This window comes from Melospiza melodia, chromosome 5, assembly GCF_035770615.1.
Source record: "Melospiza melodia melodia isolate bMelMel2 chromosome 5, bMelMel2.pri, whole genome shotgun sequence".
Lineage (NCBI taxonomy): Eukaryota > Metazoa > Chordata > Aves > Passeriformes > Passerellidae > Melospiza > Melospiza melodia.
Window position 1 is genome coordinate 97,044,322 of NC_086198.1, and position 25,095 is coordinate 97,069,416.

Below are 25,095 nucleotides of genomic sequence, written 5' to 3' on the forward strand. Positions count from 1 at the left end.
ATACAGATAAGCCAGACTGATTTCCACCCATATAAAGTTTAACCTGGTAAACATAACTTTTAAATTAAAACCAGAAGTCTTACAAAGAACTGACTGTATTTTTATTGAGCTCTTCAGAGGGTTTTAAGATTAACTGCATGTATTCATTAAGCGTTTTCCCTAAGGGCTATCCAAACAATACTGTTCATTTGAAACAGGCAAGCTATCAAGCAAAAAAACCCCACCAACCCCAAAAACCACAAATAAGAAATCCTGCAGGATGTCTTCAGAAGAAAATGTCTTGTAATCCATGTAAGAGCTTGAGTATTTATATCTCAACTCCTTAAACAGCTCAAAGTCCACAAACATTTAAAATTTAAAAATTTAAAAATGGCACTGAGAACCTCAGTCTTACTGAGGTTTGTCCTGAAGGGAATGGTGCTTAGCTGCAGTCTAGCAAGTTTTATATTATCAGAGAAAGGTCTGAGTTGGAAGGGACCTTAAAGAAATGCTTTTGTGGCTCTTTAGATGAAGTTATCACACTAACAAATGCCTATTTTTGTACTCTATTATTTTCATCTTCATATGGATTTTTAACAAGTTGTTTCTTTAACACAGCCTTTAAGAAGCTCACAAATGTCAGAGGCATGCCAGATTACTTTGAGAACTTAAACTTAGGGAAAACGACTTGTTTTAAGGAATATAAGTCAGGTACTATCATTAACATAAATCATAATTTTGTTTTGGTAATTACTAAGTTTTCTAAGAGGCACTTCTGTGCATTAAAAGATGCAAAGGTATGAAACATTTATGACTGTTACTCTGTTGTACTTTTATATTGAGGAAAGAGGTAGGATGAACAAAAGCAAAATTCCACTGAAGTGAAAACTTCGAGTCAACTCAGAATAGATTCCACTATAATAGAAATTAGGCATTTAAAGCTTTTATTACATGAGATACTATTGACAACTGACCTGGCTTTAGTCTATAAACCCATCTGCAACTACCAGCATCTGAGATTCTCAAGGCCTTTTATGATTTTAGCCTCACATTCTTTACAATGAACATTTGTATTCTGAACAGACGAAGTGCTGTGGGAGCTGAATGGGGGGTGGGAAAACTACATCTCCAAAATCCTACCCTCTCTTCTGCAACAATTTCAAGGGCCAATCCCTTGTATCAGTGCCACATTATGTAAACTTTCCAGAAGCAAATGTTACAAAATGCTTATTTGTGAAGGCTGCTGTGTAGTGATAGGTGCATGTGAGACAACACCACCCTGCCCTGCAAGACCCTTCCAAAGGTTAAAAAATCCTGCAGAGACCATTTTAAATCTGGAAATAACTTTCCCACAGAAGTACTAAGAAAATATTTTAAATTCAATTGCTAATTGACTCCTACATTTTTTTTATTATTTTTCATATTTACCAACAGATCTGTCTGAAACTCCAGAACTCCATTTAATTCTATTCAGATGAAGAGTGACATGCCACTGAAGATCTCTGGGAAAGGAGATAAATCCACACAACCTGTCTCAGTATCAAATTTTCACTCTGTACATCCATACAATCCAAAACAGCAGGTAATGGAAAACAGAAGCCACTATTATTAACAGGTAATTTACTTAATTGCATAGTAGATGTTGTATATGAAGCAACTGAGATATGCTGAAGCAATGAATGTTCTTTACCTCAACCAGTTTGGATTTTTACAAATGAATATTATTTAAAAATCCCAAAGTTAAAATCCAACAATTAAATGTTAGTTTTCAAGCAATGCTGTCAGATCTGTCTTCAGTTCTTTACCCCTCTATGAATTCTTGCTTGCAGCCACATCTGTAACCATTTCCTGGCTGGTTGCAAGTGCAGGTAGGTGCATTCACCACCTGTAGCTCAGCTGAGACTCATGAAATGTTTCATGGTTGTGATTCCAATACTTGTACCATTTTTACATCCTGCCACCTGTTCCTGCTCAAACCGGTTGCCTGTCATGGTAATCAAGAGGTTGTCAGGTAATCACTGGCATGCCACCTCTGCCCATGATTTACTGGTAAGATCCTTGTGATTATTCAGGTAAGAGGTATTAAGAGGTTTTATTCTTGTAGACCAAAGCTTTAAAGTACTCCTTTCTCTGTTTGACCCACCTGTGATAATTATTTACAAATTAGAGCTCAGATGTTTGCTGCACTCCCTTCAAATGTATGTAAAAAAAGTCCCATCACCTAAAGAACACTGAAACCCTAAGCAATGTAGCTCCTGGAAACCAATAGATTTTAACCATGTATTAGCAGTGTAGGTAAATGGGTTGACAAATCCTTTCTGTTTGAAATAAAGTCATCCATCAAAAGGTATGCTAGAGGCAAATTAATGGAATAAAAGGTCCATACAGGACTTGTAAATCTTCAGGGATTACATTTCTCAGCCTACTGCAACCCTTTGTGGTAGATGTAGTGGAAATACCTCCTTCCAGCTGAAGGAACACAACTGGTGCACTTGTTTGAAAAACAACTGCAAAGATTAATAATAATTTTACAACTGGATTAAAGAATAACAAAAGTAGCAATGAAGTCTAACCAAAGCAATTTTCTCAGTTAGCCCTTTATTAAAGAATCAAAACCCAAGTTAAATTTAAAAATATAAAGAATTTAAAAATATAAAGAATTTAACCTACGTTAAAACCTGAAAAAACAACAGTACTGCAAATATAGAAGGATAACCTTATTCCATCCAAAATGTAAGAAAGGAAAACAGGGGTTTAAAGAAAATTAAAATCCAGAAGCTGACATCATGTGAGTAAAATCCACAGATAAGGTAAAAGTGGAAAGGAACTGAAAAGATTTACATCTGTTTTCAACACTGTAAAAGAAACCTTTAGAGTTTGTACCCTGGTCAAACATGAAGTCTCAGAAACCAAAGCCACTATGAAACACAGTCAAATTTAAAAAGTTAAAACATACTCAGTTCACTACTCATCGTATTAGGCAAACATCTAGGATGCAAAATTTGGCTCGGCAAGTCGGGCAAGGCACTTGGCTGGACAGCCAGGTCTCGGGGTGCTGCTGGTCCTGCCTGCTGGCAAACCACTTGCCCATGCAGGTGAGGCACCACATGGGCCGGCAGTAGCACTGCTGGCATTCCCCCTCGTTGGGCTCCTGGCAGTTCTTGATGAGCTTGATGTTGGCAATAGTCTGCATACAGCCTATGCAGGGCTCCAGCTCCTGAGGGAGGAGAAACACCGTCAAAGTTGGGAACTGCACAGAACGGTTCCTGTTACTGCTTTTTCAAAGGCTTTTAGAAAATCATCTGTGGCAGGACTGCCCCATCAGAGAGTATCAAATGGTTTTACTAGAACACTCTCTAACAAATGACAGCAAAACTTTTCTCTGAACAGAAAACCCAGAACTGCTGCATGACACTAATGATTAAGCATAAATGACTGAAAGATAAATGTTCTTTCACACTCTGAAGAGCTTCCAGCAGCCACAGCAAGGTAAGCAAGCAGTCAGCTTTGTCATTCAAACTATTTTTCAAAACAATGGACCAGTATAAAGTAAGGAAAACAAACACTTAAACAGCAAATGGCTGTTCCTATCTTCCATCTTTCTAATTAAGAGACATAAATGAAGAAACCAGGGCTGTACTGAACACAAGGACATACAACCTGAAGGTCCAGAAATTTACTTAATTTCTCTTGGATAAAATTGGAATAACTGATTTTGCCCACAGTTAATTATGCCACATGAACTTGCAGTTGCACATGGGGACAATATCCTGTTGTGAAGTGTATTACAAATAATAAAGAGTAATTAGCATTTCCCACATCTTCTACCTGTCCAAGAACTTGATAGCTCAAAAGACAGCACACTGAATAGGCACAGAGACCTGAATCTGTTCAAAATACTCCTGGTGGAACAAAAATCAGCTCTCTATGTGGTCTCTAATTCCCATCTCCAGTGACTCTTCCCTTGTCAGCTCAAGTGTCTGCTCAGCTGCCCTGTCAGCTGGGCTGTGGAGCAGATCCACATGAACACAGGCTTCTGAGCTTTAACTTGTGAAGTTAGGCCTTAGCTTTTAAGCAGGAAAAATTCTAGCATAGAAAGATTAACAAATTTTTTCAACATATTAATGGAGCTTCAGAATAGGGAAAGATTCAATGTAGTATTTTTAACATCCTTATCATCTGTGATGTAATTTATCACCCAATGTCAAACCCAAGTTCAGTAGCTCAGCTGCCACTTAAATGTGTCACAAATTAAATGCTCTGCAAGAAAGCAGCTTTAATATCTTCTCTTTACTGTGACCGTCTCTCTTTGCTGGCAGAGCAATCACACACACAACATAATGCGCAGACACACCTGATGCAGTTTTATTTTAGCTAGTTCACAAACCATATAAGCTGCGCAACACTGGCAAAGATACCAACCCCTCACTCCATCAGCTGAACCAGCGGGCACAGACTCCCTGCAGGGTCACCAGTACTGGTTTAACTGGTTCCCTCTGATGCACTGGACAGTGCTGCAGTTGCACTTCCAGCTGCTGCACAAGTATAATAATGACCAGGTCTCTGTGACTATTACTGGAAGTAGGACTCTGTGCTGTTATAATTAAAACCATATAATAATAGCCATAATAATTATAACCAAAACAAACCCCAGTTAAGAATCATTAGTTTGTTTCAGAGTAGATCCAGCAGAACCTGGCTGTCTAGAAAAGCAAGCTGTATTGGAGCAAACTGCCTAAAGAACAGCAACAGCAGCTGTGGCTCTGGCTCCCCATAAATGATGACCCTGCATTTCTGCAAGTGCAAGGTCATCATTTCCAAATGTGTTCATGTAACATTTTAGTAGCAATTATTACAGGGGGACTTTATGTCTCAAAACCATCATGCTCACAGTACAGTTTGCTCCCTGTAGAGCAGGAACAGAAGCAGCAGCCAGAGTTAATGTTTGTGATGAATTTACTGACACAGCAGGTGAGCATTTGTGAAGGAAGCATCACCCTGACTGAGCAAAGAGCACTTGGGCTCCTGGCATCACTGACCAGGAGGCCTGACTGGAGCCAGCCTTGGCTGTGCAGACCCTAAAAAAATTGTGCTTGGCTGTATCTCCTCAGGAAGTTAAGGAATCTAGGCCATGTCTTATCAGGGGCTTATCAGTATCACAAGATGAAACTGTAAGTCCTACAGCTGTACACCCCCACCAAGGGGCACTTTAACCACCAGTCAGACTCTAAGTGAGTGACTGCAGCCCCCAAGCCCACGGAGCTCTCCTGTAGAGCGGCCTCAGGTAGGTAGGAGACCTCTCAAGGGATCAAGAGATCCCTTACTTGGTATCTGTTATCTACAGAAAGGTAAGTAACAGTTTATATTAGATCTCAAACATATTGTATGCAAGCTAGCTGAATTATTAGAAATGTAGAGAGTAGCAGGGTGTTCAACTGCTGTTCAATTACCATTTAATTACTGGCTGAATATTGCTTGATTATTAAATGAGGATTATTAAGCGGTAATCACATGATAAATATAATTTAATCATAATTTGTCATTTAATCCATATTTTAAAAAAACCTTTTTGTTAATCTCACAACAATGAATTCTCTTAATAATTCACTGGAGACAGCCCTAGGTAAACATTTATCATTTACACAGTAATCACAGGCTCATCCATATTGAAAGTATAATTGTTAGTCTCACATGGATAGAAAGTTTCACCTGAGTGCTTGGAACGTGGTATGTCTGGTTTATTTCCACCAGAGATGTAAAGGTTTCTAAAAATAAATCACTAAGGCTTTGATGGATGACAACATTAGCTGCATTGATGATCGGAGCACGGAGCTTCTCCCGGAGCTCCCCATACTCTGTGGAGTTCAACCTGAAGAAGAGAAGATGGAGCAAAATGTTACCATGATTATCCACCCAAATACCTTGCAGAAGTTAACATCTGAAGTGAATCCACAGAAAAGCTGGCATTTATTCGTCAGAATAAGTACACAGAATTGCATATTCTTGTTTTCTTCTGCTATTTAGTTATTGGTTTTGGCACAACTTGGTCAACAGAACATGCTGTCCCCATTCATACCTATGTAAGATTGCCAGCAGGGTATGTCAGAGATCAGCTAAAACATCATACAAAAATAAAGGATTTTGAAGTAATCAGCATGAAGAAAAGCCATGTAGGTATGTAAATCATGCATTAACTGCAAAGTGCTGTTTGCACCATTTCTGCCACCTTTTTAATGCCTCTTTACTTAGACAATTTCTAAATTCTCAATTATAAACTCCTGGAGAATTTAATTAGGAGAAATTAGTTGTATCATGCAGCAGACATCACAAGGTGATACAGTTCTACACAAGCAGCAGAGGAAAGTCAATCTATCAGGTTCTGTGATTTTATGATACAATCTAAATCACAGAAATTTCACAAAGGTCACAAACCACTGCTGATTTAAGGCTGCAGCAAGCTGTGTTTCACACCAGCTGCTTCTGTAAATTAAATTTAAGTGATGTCCACAGCACTCAAGTGGCACCTGAGACCTCACACAGGATCCTACAGTGATATATTCCTGTTGTCATCCCTTTTTAAGAATTCTGAACTATAGTGTCAAAACTCTCCAACTGAATGCTTCCACTCATTAAACAGCTTTCATGGAGAAGTCCCTGGAAGACTGCCCTCATTTTCCTACCACTCTCTGAATTCCCAGAGCCCAGCACAGTGCAAGGCTGGCTTAGTTTTTACTGCTACAGGATAATGTCATTTAACAGATGCTGTCCATGCAAATCAGAGACATTTATAACCAGAGGAACAATTCACACAGAACACGCAGAGAAATGTGGCCCACCTGCACAAAAGCATTGTTCTTCCAGAAACATCTCACTGTATTTGATTCTGGATATATAGAATAACCCTGTATGATTCTGCTACATTCTAGCAGAGATTTACTATCACTGACATCTTATTAGAACAGCTTTTAAACACTGTTCTTGATGCTATTCTGTTTAGTCACAAAATACAGTTTGGGCTTAGGACTTTTTTTCCATAAAAGGAATTGTCAAACAAGTCATGTTTTTCTCAGCTGTGGTGTACTCTGGCACTGAAGTGCTTGCAGAAGAAAATCATTAGTTGTTTAATACTAATTTGGTCATCACTGTCACAGGTCTATAAAAGTCTCTTTTCTTTGCATTGTCATGCTTACCTTAACCACCCTCTTGTCCTGAGTTCTGTTCACCTAGATCTCTACCATAATCACCTCTTTGCCTTCCTTGTGCTTGCCCCATTTGCACACCTACAAGTCTGGTGATCTGCATGCTTTTAATTACCTAATAAATGCTCCTGACGTACAAATTTACAGCAAAAAGATACCTTTTCAAATATAATTTTAGGAGAACTAAGATGGTTTTTAACAACACAACAACAAAGACTTTAGCACACAGAGGTTTCTGCTGAACTTGTACTTTAGCCTGGTTACACAGAGACCAATGAGATAAACACCATGGGCCCTTGCAAAACAAGCCCTAACAGTTCACAATTATTATGATTTACTCCTATGAGAACACATAAGTCAGAAAGGGACCAAAATTTCTTCCTTGTTTTAGGGGCAGTTGGTTTGCAATAGCTCAGTGAGAGCTCTTCTGAGCAGTGATGAAATTGTGAGCCTTAAACACAAAGAAAAATCCAAAGTCGTGGATGAACAACAGACAGTTTTAGACAAAATAGCTATTTCTCCTCACCCAAAATTTAAAAGACTAAAAATTCTACCTTTCATTCCTGTTGTCCATCTCTCACCTAATTTTATCCAGTTACTTTTTTCTGCATCCAGCACAATCCTCTCCCTAAGAATGGATCAGAGGCCAATCCCTTTGTTTATCCGTTGTGTATTCAGTGTTGCACTAAACAACCTTCCCTACACTGCATGGCAGAAGTGCACACAGAGCAGCACTGAACACCAGGCAGGGACCAGAAAGGAAGGGATGAGTCTCCAGATTGGTCACAGAAGTGCTCCCTCAGCACCATCAAACAGCACACAGGTAACAGAACGGGTTCAGCAGTTGTTTTACCGGATATCGAACGCCTTGACGTAGGGATTAACGCTGGCAACGCGGATGGTCAGGAACTGCACGGGCACGTTGGAGTCTGGGGTGAGCTCGTGCTGTCTGGAGTCTGTCACCGTCAAGTGAATGTCCTGCTGCTGGGCAACATGTAAACAGTAGGTGGTCACTTTAATCACCCACGTGTCCGTGACAATCACCCTGGCTCCTGGCGCTCCCGTAGCGAATTTGTCGATTCTCCTGAATTCTGTGTTGATGGAAGAAGCCACTGCCCTCCAGCCTGACTGTGGGAGGGCATGAACAGCGAGTGTCCGGGCTAGTGGATGATTATTCCAACCTTTCCGTGACCAGTAATATGCCAGGGCACTGGTGATTGCTGGCAGGAGAACGGCAAAGAAGAAGAAAGTTTTCCACTCTTTTGAAGCCAGGTAGAAAAAACAAAGATGTTTTTCAGGTGCAGCAAAGCACATACCAAGGTAATAACCTGAAAAGGAAAAAAAACCCCTTACTTTCAGAAAACAATTAAGCACCTGCAAAAGCAGATACCCCATAACCATATGGTTATCTAACCAGTGGGCTCACCTCCAAGAGAGGTATTGTATTTCTGGATGACTTCAAATTCAAGCCTCTTGTCTCAAGCAAGCTGAGATAAATTCTTAGGCATCAGTGATTTTTATCAGAATTACATACCTAAAGGAAAGTGATCTGAATTCGGTTGTTGAATAAAATTACCTGCAAGATGCTACTAAGTTTTAGGAGAATTATATGGCTAAAGGAAATCAATTTGCATTCCTTGGTTAATCACAGAAGATGATGCACTGGAAGGAACTCACAAGGGCCATCAAGTCCAACACTGAGCCCTGCACAGGACACCCCAGAGTCATCCCCTGTGCCCCAGAGCATTGTCCAAACACCCCCTGAGCTCTGCCAGGCTGGTGCTGTGCCCACGGCCCTGGGGAGCCTGGGCAGGGCCCAGCCACCCTCTGGGGCAGAACCTTTTCCTGATATCGCACACAAACCTCCCCTGGCACAGCTTCAGGCCGTTCCCTCAGTGCTGGCACCGTGACCACAGAGCAGGGATCAGCGTCTGTCCCTCCCGTTCCCCTCAGGAGGAATTTGTGACTGCACTGAGGTCTCCTCTCTGTCCCTCCAGGCTGAACAGCCCCAGTGCCCTCAGCCTCTCCTCACACGGCTTCCCCTCAGGGCCCTTCACCCTCCCCGTGCCCTCCTTTGGGCACTCTCTGACAGTTTGATGTTTTTGTTACCTTGTGGCACCCAGAGCTGCCCCAGCACTGGAGGTGAGGCCGCCCCAGCCCCAGCAGAGCGGGACAATCCCTGCCCTGCCCGGCCGGCCATGCTGGGCCTGATGTCCCCAGCACAGGGATGTCCCTCCTGGCTGCCAGGGCCCTGCTGGCTCACCTTCAGCTTTCCCCTGCCCAGAGCCCCAGGTCCCTTTCCCTGGCACTGCCCTCCAGCCCCGCACTCCCGAGTCCGTACTCAAACCCCAATTCCTTTGTGAGTGCATGTGCAGCGGTGCAGCCCGCTGGTTACAAAGCTCGGGGCGCTCACTCCAGGGGAGCCGGGGCACACTCACCGAGGGGCAGCAGGGAGTGCGCCAGCAGTGTGCCGGTGCTGCGCCGCAGGTGGTACTGCACGAAGGCCGCGTCCTCGCTGCCCAGCCAGGCGGACAGCAGGCTCTGCACCGTCAGCCCCGCCGAGCGCACCTCGTCGGGCGGGAACACGAAGCACACGGCGAACACCAGGTAGGCCAGCGTGAAGGTCACCGCGGGGCTCTCCATGCTGCGCCCCGTGGGGCGCCGGGGTCCCCGGGAGCGGTGGTTCCCGCCGCAGCCCCGGATGCTCCAGTGGGGAGCGGTGCTTCCCGCCGCTCCAGCGGCAGCTCCCCCCGCAGCCCTGGATGCTCCAGCGGTGGTTCCCCGGCAGCCCCGGATGCTCCAGCGGTGGTTCCCCCGCAGCCCCGGATGCTCCAGCGGCAGCTCCCCCCGCTCCAGCGGCAGTTCCCGCCGCACCCCCGGATGCGCGGCGCGGGCGCTGCCGGGCCGGCAGGGCCGCCGGGGCGGGACCCGCCTCTCCTCGCACGGATGGTCCCCGCCCCTCCCTCCGTCTCCTCCCGCCCCTCCGCGCCTGCCCGGCCGCCAGCCCCGAGCCACGTCCCCGTTCCGGCCGGGGCCGGGCTGAGCCCGCACCCCGCGCCCGCCCAGCCCAGCCCGGCCCGGCCGGGACGCGCAGCCCCTGCCCGTGGCCCCAAGCACTGTCCGTGCTCGAGGTCATGCTCCACAGGCCTGGCAGAGGGAACTGATTCCAGTTCTTTATGAATGTAAAAGAGCTCTGCTGGATGAGGGCAGCGTCTTTCTGAAGCAGGGAAACGACCTGTTTTATTTAAGCGTCGGGAAAAGCTTCTCTTTGCTTTTCCTTGTGTATTTTATGTAATGTTTTCTAATATTTTTTAATAAGACAGGGATGTATCATCTTAAAATGCCTTAAAGGGAGGTGTGTTTCAAGGTATCTTCGTACACCCCCACACAGTAAAGGGAGAAGCCTGACAGGAATGTCTTGTTACTATTGAAGTAAAAACAATAGCCAATAACCACAAGATTTGCTGTTTCTTACAGAATGTAGGAAGCGCCCTGCACACACCCTGTTATAACCACAAACTTCCATATTTCTCTCTTTTAGAGAAAGAGGAGATTGTATAACTGGAAAAGCACAGCACAGAAAACAGCATGTGATGTTACATGCTACTAATGATGGAAAACCAAGTCAATAGTAAATGCCACCCATGGAGTGTGACATTCTAATGCTGGCAGATGGCTGATGTGCTACTGCTGTGATGGAGATCGGGAATTCATGGTGGTTTAGTGACTCTTGAGGATGGTTACATCAGTAAAATCATGCTTGGATTCTGTGCATCTTACTTCATTCTAAAAGACATCCTTGTTAACAACTTTATTGTTCTAACAATCACTTAGTTGTTGCTGTCTGATGACTCAACAGTAAGGACTGTTTTAATGTGCTAAATAGACTGTGAAGTCCAGTAATAAAAAACGGCTTGTTGAAGCAGCAAGCTTTCTTTCTGTGATTTCATGCAAAAGAATGAAGCACAACAGCCGAGACTGCAGAATCATAGAAACGTTTGTGTTGGAAGGAACCTTAAAACTTATCTCATTCCTACCCGCCATCATGGGCAGGGACACTTTCCACTAGCCCAGGTTGCTCAGCGCCCCATCCAGCGCGGCCCTGAACGCTGCCGGGGGTAGGGCAGCCTCCGGTGCGGGTCTGTCCGTGGGGACACGGGGACGACACGGTTCAGCCAGCGGGGCTTGTCCCGGGCGGAGCCGCTCTGCCCGCACCGCCTCGCTCTGCCCCGCGCGGGGGCGGGCTCGGACTCGGGGGGACGCAACGGTCACGCGTGGCGCTGGCCCCGCCCCCTCCCGCAGGACGCTCTTCTGATTGGCGGGCGCGCCCCCAACGCCGCTCCCTCATTGGCGGGCCGGGGCTTCCGTTGGGTTTGAAATCGTGAGGCGGCGGCGGAGGGGCTGCAGTTGGTATTGCGTGTTCTCTCAGCTGGGCGTCCTCAGGGCTCGTCCCGGGATCTGCCGGCAGGTACGGGGAGCTTGGGGACCCCGCTGTGAGGTGGTGTGAGGCTGGGGCGAAGTGTTTGGGCTTCCCTTTGTGAGATTGGGCGCTGCAGTCTCGGTGAGCCCTCTGTGAGGGAGGGGGAGGGACAGGCCCGGGGAAGTTCGGGCTCTGTAAGCGCTTTGGAGCTGGGAGGGGCTGTGTCGGGACTTCTTTGTGAGATTGGAGGGCTCGGGGACCGCTCTGGGAGCTTGGGGTGTTATAGGGGTGAGCTGTGGGGCCCCTTTGGGAGCTTGGCGTTGGGGGAGGGTTCAGGGGCCTTTCTGTGACCCTGCAGTGCCGGGGTTGTTCTGTGAGTTTGGAGGAAGGCTTGGTGACCCCTCTGATGTTGGGATGGTTCGAATTTTTGGGGGCCTGGCTGAGGGCCCCTCAGTGAGCTTGAGGTGTTTGGGGAGTTTAGCGACTCCTTTGTGAAATTCACGCTTGAGTGCTGTGGGACCGGGGCTATCCCCTTTTCTAGGGGTGTCTGGGGCAGCTCTGAGAGCTTCAGATTAAGATATTTGAGGGTTATTTCTGTCAATTTAAGGATGAAGTCAGGAACTTGGGGGTAATGGGTGGAGCTCAGGTGCTCTGCCCCACTGAAGTGGGGGGCGAGGTGAGGATTTTGGGAGCATCTCTGTGTGTTTGCAGGATTGATGGGGAGCCCGGGTTGAGTCAGGAATAAAGAGGGACCGAGGCAGGGTTGGGTCTGGGTTTTTGGGGTTTTTTTTTTTGAGTTTGTTGTTTTGATTTAAAACATGTCTTGGTGCCGTGATGGGCAGGGATGGACCTGCTGCTCCTCCCCTGCAGTCAGGAGAAGGTGATTATGAGAGTTGCTTCTCAGGAGAGTGTTTGTTTGTTCTGAAGTGAGATATTTGCACTGAAATAAATACATATATATACAGCAGTCAGCTATGTGTCAGTTTGTGTGGAAATATTCACAGCACATTTGCTTTGCCTTTTGCTAAGTACCAATTTGCTTTGCCTTCAGCGAGTGCTTTGCACATCGGCTGCTGGAGGAGTTCAGAAGGATAATTAAGTAGAAAAATTCCATCTCTGCCCTGCATGTTCAGTGGCTTTTCAGGCATTTGAGACCACGTTGGTGTTTTGGATATTGTGTCCTGGAATTTGTTAAACAACAGGTTAGGCTGAAGCACTTTACAAATGATGGTTAACTGAGGATTAATTACCTGATGTCATGTCACTAAGTTCATGTCAATTCTTAACTGTAGAATGGCAGGTTCCTGCATGTGCCCACAACAATATCCTTCTAAAATGAGGAGCATTTCCATTTTTGTGAACTTTGATAGATCCATGGAAAAGTTTGGGTTGAAAGGGACCTTGAATATCATCTAGATCCAACCTCCCTCAAAGGGACATGGATGCTTTCCAATAGACCAGGCTGCTCCCAGCCCCATGCAGCCTGGCCTTGAGCTCTGTTTTGCAATAGTGGGAAAACTTTCTGCTTTTCATAATAGTTCTGTGCCTTGGACGCTGATTACTTCAAACAAAGATATCAGTAAGGCCACCCTTTCACTTTATCACAGCTGCTAACTAATGAACTTGTGAAATATTATTTGGATCAAAATTTGACTGCAAACTTTTAAAGTAAAATTATTAATTACTTTTAGTCTTTTAATCCTAGAAAGAAATTTGATTTTTAGACTTAATATTTAAAGTGGTATATGTATATGGTGTCAATTTATGTTTTAGCAATGGTGCACAAGTAGCTCAATGACAAAGCTGAAAAAGTCTCCAAACAAACCTCCCCTGTTTATGGAGCTTGTTTTGGAAGGTGTTGACAACTTTACCACATCCTAGGCTTGCTTCTAAAGTAATTACAGTAAAAAATACAGTTTGTGAAGATTTGCTTCATCTGTTGTCTCAATTTTAGGTTGGAATAACGAAAGCAATGAAGTTCACTTCAAGTTCTACAAGTAGTTAATGTAAAAATACTTAATCCAAAAACTAAACGGAACTGAAGCATCAATATGATGAATAAAGAAGGAATGAAGGAATAGCTAATACTGGCGTGCTTTGCGTGCCTTTGCTTCTGCAGCTATTGTTTGCATTCCATTGCTCATTGAAAGTGCTGCTGTCAGGCTTGCAGACAAAGCAGCTGAGTTCTGTGGAGAGTAGGAAGCAAATTTTCCCATAAGGACTAATGCCTACATTAATGCGCAGAAATCTTTGGAGGCTTCTGTACAGAAATTTAAATACAGAGGGGTATGGAGATTGAAAACATGACTTAAAATTTTCAGTCCAAGTGTTCTTGTTACCACTTTGACACTTAACACAAATGTACGTATAGATTAATCCTGAATATATGATGGAAAAAGGGGCTACGGATGACATGTTTGGTCAAATCAAGCATTTGAGATCCCTTAGAATGGTTACACATTGCAGAAACCCAGGGTCTCTTCCACTTGATACTGGCTATCTTGCACAGGTGACAAAAGATAATACATCAGCTCATATGAAATAAATTGCTTTGATAGCAGTTTTCCAGATGAATAACTGCACTTCTCAGGTGTCATCCTTCATGGACAGTGCTTATGTTTAGATCTTCCTTGCCTTCTGTCTAGCTCTTTTTTCAAAAGCAGCTGCGCATCCCTGAGTGTTATTGTTAAACCTTTAAAACAGCAATGGCTCCAATGGGAATAAAAAGCAGGTAGAGTTCAAGTGTCTTGAACTACATAGTGTCTTGCCTGGTGTGTTTTAAATGTGCTTTTTCTCTAAGTTATTTTCATCCTTACTCTTGGTAGCAGCCCAGGCTTTAGTGTCAAGTCCTTCACACTAATACAGGTAGATCAGTATTTAACAATCTACTAAAGCTTGTGCATGTCCAGTGTAAGAAGAATATTTCAGAAATACCTTTCTAATGTTGACTTTTATCATTTGCATACCAATAATGTCTCTTCTACAAAGGATTCCTAAGTACTCTGTGCTTTACAAGAGCAGCATATGCTCAGACAGTGCAGGAAAAGGCTGATTTGATCCAGGACTCTGATCCCAAACACACCCTAACTAACCACATTCGTTTCTGCTGTTAGCTGGTGTGCAATGTAGTCATGAGGCCGTGGGAGTGAACAGGTGACTGTCATCTGTCTCATGTGGCCCTTGCAGGAGCAGTTGTGTTGCTCAGCCGGGTGCCCTGTTCCGGGAGACACGGCTGAAGGCCACTGCTGAAGGGGCTGGGAGGGAGGAAACGCTGCAGGTGTCAGCTGCCTGTAGAGGACAGGCAGGCTAGAGTGTGAGCTGGGGAAGGCACAATTAGTTTCTCAAGCCCCTACGAAAAGCAGAGGGGCTGTGCACTGCTGCTTTCAGATCCTTCAGAGTCTCCTGAGATAGACCTTTCCCTGTGAAGCCTTTCCATGCTTCCAACTTTCCCTTTGAAGCTGTTAGTCCTGGCTAGCCAGTGCCAGGCTGCCAACTTCTTCCATTATCTCAAAGTGCATCTGGCTGACCACACCCTCTCATTCATGCTGCGCTGCTGTGTGTGTTGATGTTCTAGAATGAGTCTGCAGATTTTAAATACAGAAAATGGAGAAAATGGAGGAAGCCTTAAGGATGATTTAGCAGCGGAAGACTGCGACTTTTTCTTTGCGCCACCGGAACCCACAGGGAGACCTTCTATTCTCCGCCTGTCCCAGAAAGAAAACTTGCCGCCAAAAAGTGGGGGAAAAGCGATGAAGGTAAACTTCTGGTTCTGTATTATTTCTATTCTTTCTCCTTCTATGATAGTTGCCACTGAATGCATGTGCTGTTTGGTACTTGAGAAGTACTGCGCTCATGTTTTTCCTTTTTCTTTCCCCCCCCACCCCTTTCTTAAAGGTAACCTTTCAAACTCCTCAAAGAGATCCTCACACTAGAAAAATCCTGAGTCCTGCTATGACAGACAAACTTCAGACTGCTTTTGCACTTGACGACTGCCGTGAAGATGCGGCAGATGATGTTTTATTTGCACCCTCTGATGCTGAGTGAGTAGTGTGTTACCCTTACGGGGCATGCTCGAGTTAACTTTCCCTAATGTAATCCTGTATAGTTAAAGTATAATATTCTATAACAAGATGTAAACTATGCAAGAGGAGCAAAATTAATATTGGCAAATGCATGAACTTTTCCAAAGATAACTGTCATTACTTTTAAGAAAATTTTATCTTGAGTGTAATATTAATTATTGAACTTTATTCCTAACTCCTCTGTAACTGATTTCATTAAGGTAACTAATGGTATGGATAAATAGCTTGAGAAGAGATACTGTAAGAAACAGTTTTGTATTCTCTACTTGATGTAAGGTTTCTGTGTGAGAATGGAACTATTCTGAAGCTAAGCCTTAAAATATCTTATCTTGTATGTGAAGTACTGTTGTATCTTGAGGACTAAAATCTAAAGAGATAAATCTTCTGAAGGGTTAGATTGATTTGACACCTTGAGCCAGGGGATATTAAGATTTTCTTTAATCTAGCAGCACAAAGTGAATATACCATCAGTCACAAGTGTAAACATGTTTATGTGCCTTTATAGTCTAGCAGCCTGAGTCTCAAAGTGGCTCATAGTAGCTGTTTGTAGAAGAGCATAAAATCTGTAATGTTTCAATTTGGGGGTGTCATGACAATATTAAATGCAAATTTTGTTACTGCCTTTTAGCCCCCCTTTAAACTAGTATACACGTGTAATTCTCACCAGCAAGAAGTTTCAGGTCTTAATTTTGCCTTCTCCAAGCAAATACACCGTTTTATTTGTTTTTAACTACCCAGCACTTTTGTTTGATCCCTGTTTTTGTTGTTGGAAGGGGGAGAAAGGCAAAAAGGTGGCAACACTTTAATGTTTAAGTGTGTTTGCTTCAACTGTTTATTTCCATGTACAGTCTAGTTCAGAAGGCTATTTCTGAACTAATCACCACAACTAAATAATGCTATGGTATTTATGCCCCAAATTCATTGCTTGCACAAATAAGCAAAGACTTAGTACTTATGAAGTTCAAGTGAGTTTAAAAGATCAGCACTGAATTGTTTTAGTTAGGGCACGATTGTATGAATGCACTGCTTGTGCTGAACGTGTCTAGTTTTAAAATGTGGGGATTTGTTTGTAACAAATCGGTGAAAAGGCTCCGTGTTGCTGAACGGGGTCACTTTGGACTGGTCACAAGCGACTGACGCTCCGAGCAGGTGTCTCGCTCCTGCCTGGCATTTATTAGGTTAAACGCTGAAGGAAAGTGGGAGGGACCTGAGTAGTCGCAGCCTGGGGCTGAGCTATTGCCGGGAAGAGGTGCTCAAACTGGGTGAGAACAACTTCTTCAGCTCTTATCTCCCGCCTCTGCTTTCGAGTTTAGCAAAGTGGAGTTTCTAGTGAGTGCCTTTTAATCATGTTCTGTTCTGCAGCAGATAAGGATGGCATATAAAAATAGTAACTTTATGGAGGGACAAAACAATGGGAGGAAATCCTCTTTCAGGAAGTAATGGCTTAACTCTCTGTAGTCTGAGGCTAAGCTTTCAGAAGTTGTGTGGAGTTTGGGGAAATAAAGTGGGCAGCAGTAACTGGTAGAATATTTAGCAATAGTGAGTACATAAACACTTTAACCTGTATCTTGCACTAGAAAATCTTGCATGGTCTCTTACTGGAGAAGTGTTTTCTTGTGTATTGCTCTGCTCTTCACATCTGCTGTTGTACAGAATTTAGAGTGCCTGAAGTTCAGGGTCTGGTTTTGTATGTAGGTCCTCCAAAATCAAATGGTGGTGCATGTTTTCGGGGGGGAAATACTTCCCAGAATGTCCAGACAGAGTAATGACTAGTGTGGGAGGACCTGAATCATGACTTTGTTTGGTCCCAGACTTGAGTCTGTCATGACTCAGATGAATCTGCATGAAGATGGTACCACAAGTTGTGTTTGTGTTTGAGCTGCTGACTGTCAATAACTCCTCCTAAGCAGTGAGTGTTTCACTGCCTAGTGAAAGGGCAGTGTCCAAATGGCAATGTCCAAATGCTGTGCTGAGTACAGCAGTGTCCAGGGATGACTGGCATAAGGAATCAAGGCTCTGTAGAGCAGGTAGCTTAAGAGCCCTGGTTAACTTCAGGGGTTGATCTCCCTATGCTTCATAAGTACCAGAGCTCTTAAGCCTTGGATGTTTAGGTGACAACTGAATTTTTGCTGTTTTATTTTGCTGTCAGCTGTCATATTGCAAAAAAAAAAAAAAAAAAAAAACCACAAAAAAAACCCAAAAACCAAACTGATTACTCTGACCATGCAAATCTACTTGTGCAAATTTTTCTAATTTCAAACTATGCCTGCAAAGTAACTGTCTTTTTTTTTTTAATGCAGCACATGTCAACAAAAGCCTGAAGCTGAAACAAGCAATACACAAATGCCAGAGAAGGTCAGCGTGGCTGCTTACCCAGATGATGAGATGCCAGTGAAGAGTCGAGGTTCCTACAGTCTTGATTTTGATAACTTAAACGACATCAATCCTTTTCAAGGTTCAGTACAGTTGCCTCATTCTCCTGGAAATCTGCAAAAGTCTCCTGTAAAAGTATCCAACAGCCCTGAGAAAACCATTGAAAAAAGTAATGATTCTCTTCTGTGGGATGATGCAGCTCCTTTTGCTTCAACCACAGCAAGTACAGAGTGTTTAAGTGAAGACAAAGCTCTCATCTCTGAAAAAGAATCTGCACTGAGTGAGCTGGAGTCTAACAAATCCAAGGTGTCACCTAAGCAAGTAGTTGGTGACTCTGAGCAGGGTGTGAAGTCTGCTTCCACAGATGCAAGCCAAGCTGATAATTCAGTGGTATTAGCAGAGATACCTACACCTGCTGTGCAGTCACCTGGCAGCTTAGGGCCCAGTAGTTCTGATGTGAGCAACTCTCTTAAAACTGGGGAATCAAAACTTCAGAATGTTTCAGTAGCAGAACAAGCCTCTGCACAAGTATCAAAGCCTGATGAAGAGCTGAGTGTCTCCAAAGAGAAACCTGCAGAAAATCCTGATGTCACCAAGGCTGGACCAGTAAAACTGGAATTTGACTTTGATAATGCCACTGCTAGAAAACCACCTCCTAAGAAACTAGGTAAAAGACCTGGAATTAAGCCACCTTCCAAAAAAATTCCTATTACCAAAACAAAACCAGATAACATTGAAGAGCAAAATAAAAGTAATGTGGAGGATGAAATCCCTGTTCCTAAAGCATCTTATCAGTTTGACTGGGACAAGCTTGATGATCCAAACTTTAATCCATTTGGAGGAGGCTCTAAAATTTCCACCTCACCCAAGCGTTCTAAACCCAGCCCTCAGAAAGTTCGCCTGCCGGAGGAACAGGAGAGTGCCTCACCAAGAAGGGAACCTCTTCCAGTGGAGCAGGATAACAGGCCAAGTACCTGTGAGACTCCTGAGAAAGAAGAACCCAAAAATCTGTAAGTGAATCTGTGGCTGAATGCAGGAGCACCTTGAATTCATGTGAGCAAAGTTAGATAGTATCTAAAATGAGTCCATTCCTGCTTCTTAGACAGTGTCCCTCCCAGGCTGGCACAGTCTGTTGTAATCTGTAACACAATTAATGTTGCAACAGGGAAGATCATAACTGGGGAAGGGAACTCCTGAGATGACTATCTTTAGGCAAAAGGTGTTCTTAAGTCTGGAGAATGGGAGAGAACAGGCTTAGGTGGAAAGAGCATTGTTCAAGAAGTGCTTTCCCCACTTCTCCAAGATTAAAGTGTGGAGAATCAGACTGCTACTGTCTTTAAATAAAACAGGGAAGTAAGCAGCAGTGCTGTGCGTGGTGCAGCATGGGAAGGGATCAGGCAGTTTTGTTCTCTGCTGAACTCTGCTGTTTCTTCCTTGCATGTTCTTTGTATCTAAATGCTATCTCTAGTAAAAAGACCTGGCTCTGAAGCTGCATTTTTCTTGGCAGCACACAGCCTTCTTACTTGGTGATGGAATATGTTGTTACCTTTCCTAGAAAGTCTAGTTATTAATGTTGCTATAGACAGTCAGGTGCTTGCCAGAACTAGACTGGCACAAATTGTTCATTTGACAGAAGTGTTTGCACTCTTGCTCCCTGTGTAACGTGATCAGTTAGTGTTTACCAAGGTGAAAAGTTTACTTACTGCTGACAGCACCAGTGGAGCATTGGACTTCCCTAATGAAGTTCAAACCAATAATCACAACTTTGCCATGGAGAGGGGAGCAGGGTGCTTGTAATTCTGTTCTTAATTAAACAAAGAGCCTATCTTTAACTTAAAAAAAGCAAAGAGCCTAACAAATGAAAATAAAAATAAGAGAGCAGTGTTAAGTGAATAGAAATAAATGATGCTGCTGTTACTTTCTGCTTCCCAGGAGACATTACTTCTCATGGTGGGAGAGCTTTCTGTCACCTAAGTTGTCACCAGGCAAGACAGTAAATTTACATCCCCACCATCTTTAAAGTTTCCTGTGCTGTTGCAGTAGAATCTCTCAAAGAAGCTGCCTTTGTTCAGTTCATCTGATAATACAGAATTTGAACTGTGTGATGTAAATACTGATATTTTTTATTTTGTTTGTTTGTTTTCTTTAGGGAAATTGTTGAGCAGAGTGTGGTACAAGATGTGCTAAAAGTTCAAGACGAGAAGCCAGGAGGTCAAGCAGAAACTGAATTTCCAGGAAAAAGAGAAGTGGTAAGGTATAGGAAAGACAGACAGATCTTACAAAGTTGTTCCATGAAACAGAGTTCTCTGGCTTAAAACTTAATCTTGTGAAACCTATTTCTGATATTTTGTCTAAGAATTAGTGGGTTTTTGCATCTTTAGCAGCTCTAGAAGGAATGTCAGCTGTGCAGACCTGTGTTTTGAAGGTAACATCAGAGACAGCCAAATTGGTGCCTTGGTATTTAGTATCTTTTTTGATCAGCAATTGCATGTAAGGACAAACATAAAGGTGTGGCTTCTAGAAAAGTGGCTTCTGAGCTGTGCTCACTGTTGGTAGTTTAATTTTTATGCCTGTGAATTTTTGTTTTATTATACTGGCTACCCAGTTAGTTTATGACAAACCAATTTGATCATTAAAATAGTTCTCATTGCATTTAAAAATAATTATTTTAACAATTATAAGGATTTTGTTTTTCTTACCAGGAGAAGCAAATGAGCCCATCTAAAAGATCTCCAGCTAAGGTTGCTTCCTCTCAAGATAATTTGGTCTCTACTGACAGTGGAAAAAAGTCAATCTCTGCAGAAGAAATTAAACCTAGTTCCCCTGGAATTGAAGGCACAGCAGATGAGACAGCTGGTGCTGAACCTGAAGAGCTCTTCAGACCATCATCAGAAGGTAAGGGCGTTTCTTTTAGACAGACTGAAAATGTATTGTTTGAGTGTATAGATAATTTTCTACCTAAGTTCTATTATGGATAGTTTTTTCTCTCATTTTGCCCTTCTGAAAGGACTCCAGACCCCACAAAGACTAGCAGTGCTGGGAAATGTATCTAAGCCTATTTCGAACTTCCTCTGGTTTAAGCTAAGTCGAGAAAGCTGGCTATTAGAATTCAGTGGTCTGTGGGGATTGATTTTAGGCTGGTACAAAAGCTGTCTTTTTATCAATGGCAGTTTCTGGGCTGAAAAATTGCTCCCTTAAAATAATTTCTGGTGTTAAGGGCTTTGTAAACTGAGAGCTTGAGAGCTGTACACCTGTGTTTGTGAGACTTGTAGGTTACTGCAGGCCTTACACCATAATATGAAACCAGTAGTGCTGAGTGATCTTCCTGACAAGGATGCTTGTCTTGAGAGCTTCCTTACATGGCTGTGATTTAACTCCTTGGAAGGGCTATTCCTGGTAGGAGCGTTGTGTGGAAGGATGAGCAAATGGTTTGGCTGCAGTGCAGTCTGTCATTTAACCTTCACACTGGAGTGGAATCACTGATTTGGGAAATGGTTATAATTTATCCTTCAAATATGAGCTGTGTGCTAATTTTAGTGGTGAGATTGGCAATCTTGCTCTTTCATGGGGCCTTGTGTGTAACAGAATATCGGAGCTGTGGCTTTAGCCATAGAACAACAGTCCTTCAACTGTGTGTTAAACCCTATGTGTTCCTACAAGTACTTGGGAACAAATGGAAGTTTTAAGTTTGCATAGCTAGGAGATCTTTGCTTTTTTCAGGTCTGGCTAGAAAGACATTTTAACCAATGAAGAGCTGGAAGTTGAGACTGAGAGCAGGGATTTATTTGTTTTATGCACATGTGTTTGTTTCTGTCTGTGGTAGAACAATTTGGCAGTATTGCATCTTCATTGCATTGTTTCTTCATTTTCCAGTTTTTGGAATGGGCATAGACTATCTGGAACAGTTTGGGTCTTCATCAGTAAGTATGATGTTAAATATTTTGTTTACCTTCCTGTCAGTGTGGTGAGGAAAGCAAAGATGAAAGTGTCAAGCCTTAAATGTTTTAATGAATTAACTTCACTTTGAATTGCCCACAGAAATTGTCAGGTATTCCAAAGGAATGTGATGACAAGGCTGGGGAAGGGGTGATGGTGCAAGGAAATGTAGTTATAAGCAATTTAACTAAAAATCAAAGGTCTCTGGCTGTCAGTGTGCTGAGGTGTTATTTTTCTTTAATAGCACTGAAACTGAGGTGAATGATGTTTCACTTCTGGCCCAAACTGCTAGAAGATGATGCTTTAAAAGTGCAGGATCATTGTTTTAGAAAGTTTTTCTAAGCTCTTTTGCTTTACAGCCAGTTTCAGAAAATCTGTCTCTAAGTGAGGCTTGTCATGTTTTAATTAGTTTAGTTATTCTTACTATTATTCTGGACCCAAGCAGGAGAATATCTGAGCAGTGAATGCACTGAATTGAAATTGTTTTAGTCATGCTGTGTTTGTCCATATGATTTTATAAGTGAAGAGAAAATGGCATACACTGTTTTTTCAGCTTATAATACTATTTCCCTGTGTCTTCTGGTTGGGAATAATTCATTAATGTTTGCTCTTTTGATTCAGTCTGTGAGCAGATTGAGCTCTCTTCATATTACATAAGGACTTAAGCATGTGGGCATGGAGTTCTCTTATGTAATTTTCCTCCTGAGAACAGTGCTCTAGCCACTGAAGAATAGGCTCACCCACTCTTCAGAGGATTATTTGTGTGTGGATGGGATGTGTGTGTTGAGCTCTGAAGCAGATCTGTCAGTTTATGCCTCTTTCCCCCCTTCAGTTCAAAGAATCAGCCTTGAGGAAACAGTCACTGTATTTGAAGTTTGACCCTCTGTTGAGAGACAGTCCAAGAAAACCAGTTTATGGTACTATTGAATTAAATGAGAGTATCATCACAGCTTCATCTCAGCCTGGGTAGGTATTGACTTTACATAAAATCAGAGTTGTTTAGCTTGGAAAAGATTTTTCAGATTGTCAAGTCCAACAGTTAACCCAGCATTGCGAAGTTCCCCACTGAGCCATGTCCCCAAGTGCAACATACACACATCTTTTAAATAACTGCAGGTCTGGTGACTTGCCTGTTCCAATGCTTGACCACCCTTTCAGTGAAGAATTTCCCCTAATATCCCATCTAAACCTCCCCTGGTGCAATTTGAGGCTGTTTCTTTCATCCAGACTTGTTCCTTGGGAGACTGACCGTCATGTCACTACAAACTCCCCTCAGGTTGTAGAGAGTGAGAAGGTTCCCCTGAGCCTCCTTTTCTCCAGGCTGAGCCCTGTCAGTTGCCCCTCATCAGATTTGTGCTCCAGACCCTTCCCCAGCTCTGTGCCCTCCTCTGGACATGCTCCAGCACCTCTTGACCTTATAGTGAGAGGCCTGAAAGTGAACACAGGATTCAATGTGTGGCTTCACCAGTGCTGGGTACAGGGAGACAATCACTGCCCAGCCTCTGGACTGACTGCTGCTGGTACAGGAGCTTTGCAAAGAAAGACAGCACTTGAATTTAATGGTGTTATGTTTGTTCATTTTTAGGCCTGTTGTTGATTTAAGTGCAGTGCCTGAGGAAGCTGGAAAGCCTCTAGTGAGTCTTGAGAGTGAAGAAAAACCAAAAGGACTAGATCTTCTGGGGACTTTTACAACTTCTGTAAGGGTGTCTGGAATGCTATCAGGCTTGATGTTGATAGTTTAGGAAGGGGATAGACTAGGTTCTGAATTTAAGACTTAGGCAGGTATTTTAGGGATTGCAGAATCTGATAAATGTTTACTTAAATGGTTGTTTTAAATCAGGTTGGATACCCATTTATATTGAAGTTGAACAATGTGATGAACATTTTCTTAAGTATTAAAAGTATTTTTTTGTGGAAGCTGATGCCTTTCACATAGTCTAAGGGAATTTGAGCTGTTTTTAAGAATGCTCTAGTCAAGCAATCTTTTTAAATGCAAGTCAAGCTTCAAAAGGCAAGCTATATTTTGTAATTGCGTTGGTGGTATGAAAAGCACTTAGGTTAAGCTGGATGCTCTTGCAGCTATGGTTTACAGTTTGAACAGATCTGCCTGCAGCAGCTCATCCTGAAATGATCTCTTGCTTGTGAGGAACTGCATGATGTCATCTGCTTTGCTTCTGATAGATGTATTTGGTGGATAGCGGTTTTGGTTCTACCTCTTAGGTATTTCTTAGAGCTAAGTGGTCAGCTTCAAGGTAAGAAAGTTTTATGCTAACAAAGTTGTGCAGGTATCTGGTGTGTTTAAGTGAGATACACTGACTTCAAATAACATGCATGCACCTTATCAGTGGTATGACAGTAAGAATCTGTTTAAACTTTGCATTTTTCTTTTCTTTACAGGCTGATCCCCTAATTCCAGACTCCCTGAGTAGTGATGTTCCTCCAGTCCCTTTTGCTACTTCCACAAACACTGCAGTGGATGCTATTATAGATGTGCTAAAATATAGCCAAAAAGACATGGATGCAGCTGTTGAACTGGTGAAGAGAGAGGTATGGTGGCCCTTCCAAAGGAGAACTTGGCATAGCCTTGGAAGGTTCTTTTGTTTGGATTATCTGGGATAGTGTTTCTCATCATACTTGACATAAGTATCTCATTCTGAAAAGCTTGCTGTGGACTTGATGGGTGCTGTAGGTATACAACTTTTTAGAGCTAACACTTAGGGACATAGGACAAACTTCATTGTTAGTCAGGTTCTGCCTTGTATCTGGTCACTATTAGAAGGCACCTGTTATCAGATGGGATAGTTAGGCTTAATATCAGTGATCTGGGTACTTTTTACTCAACAAGCAGGAATATGTTTTCATGCCAGTGGAAGAGAGTGACTTATGTAACTTCCCTAAGAAAAGATAAAGCTGTAGTGCCAGTTCAGTGCTATGATCAGTTCTTTTCTTGTGGGACCTGAATGCATAAGAGCATGTCCAGCTGAGAAAGTGAAGGTGAGGTCTGGAGCTCACTCCAGAGGATAAAAACATTAGTGAAGGAGGGAAGAAGTAGTTGGTAAGATTTTAAGCCTGTTCTGTAATTGCAGAAATTGCCTTTAAAAGCCCA

The 25,095-nt window shown here is 43.0% G+C and overlaps 2 protein-coding genes across 11 annotated transcripts in view; one reads left to right on the forward strand and one right to left on the reverse strand.

The window, feature by feature from the left end:
- Positions 1-79: 79 nt before the first annotated feature.
- TMEM129 (transmembrane protein 129, E3 ubiquitin ligase) lies at positions 80-10,018 on the reverse strand. The gene is made up of 4 exons (XM_063157963.1): positions 9,617-10,018; positions 8,032-8,506; positions 5,689-5,848; positions 80-3,196 (listed from the first exon to the last, which is right to left on the reverse strand). Exons 1-4 carry the CDS (start codon positions 9,819-9,821, stop codon positions 2,948-2,950), a joined length of 1,089 nt encoding a protein of 362 aa, XP_063014033.1. The 5' UTR covers positions 9,822-10,018; the 3' UTR covers positions 80-2,947.
- A 1,536-nt stretch (positions 10,019-11,554) lies between these two features.
- TACC3 (transforming acidic coiled-coil containing protein 3) overlaps positions 11,555-25,095 on the forward strand; it is an 86,619-nt gene continuing 73,078 nt past the window's right edge. For 4 of the 10 annotated variants that reach the window (XR_010027879.1, XR_010027881.1, XR_010027880.1 and 1 more), the window contains exons 1-9: positions 14,900-15,353; positions 15,493-15,638; positions 17,981-19,063; positions 20,203-20,302; positions 20,756-20,948; positions 21,927-21,973; positions 22,822-22,955; positions 23,575-23,686; positions 24,387-24,536. Coding sequence is in view for 3 of the 10 variants with exons in the window: in XM_063157964.1 (XP_063014034.1) it covers positions 15,174-15,353; positions 15,493-15,638; positions 17,981-19,063; positions 20,203-20,302; positions 20,756-20,948; positions 21,927-21,973; positions 22,822-22,955; positions 23,575-23,686; positions 24,387-24,536 (2,145 nt within the window). In the remaining 7 variants the exon portion in view is untranslated. Of the gene's footprint in view, positions 11,647-14,895; positions 15,354-15,492; positions 15,639-16,883; positions 16,943-17,980; positions 19,064-20,202; positions 20,303-20,755; positions 20,949-21,926; positions 21,974-22,821; positions 22,956-23,574; positions 23,687-24,386; positions 24,537-25,095 lie in introns of those variants that run through there. The other 6 variants (XR_010027878.1, XM_063157967.1, XM_063157965.1 and 3 more) reach the window with 6 other exon arrangements.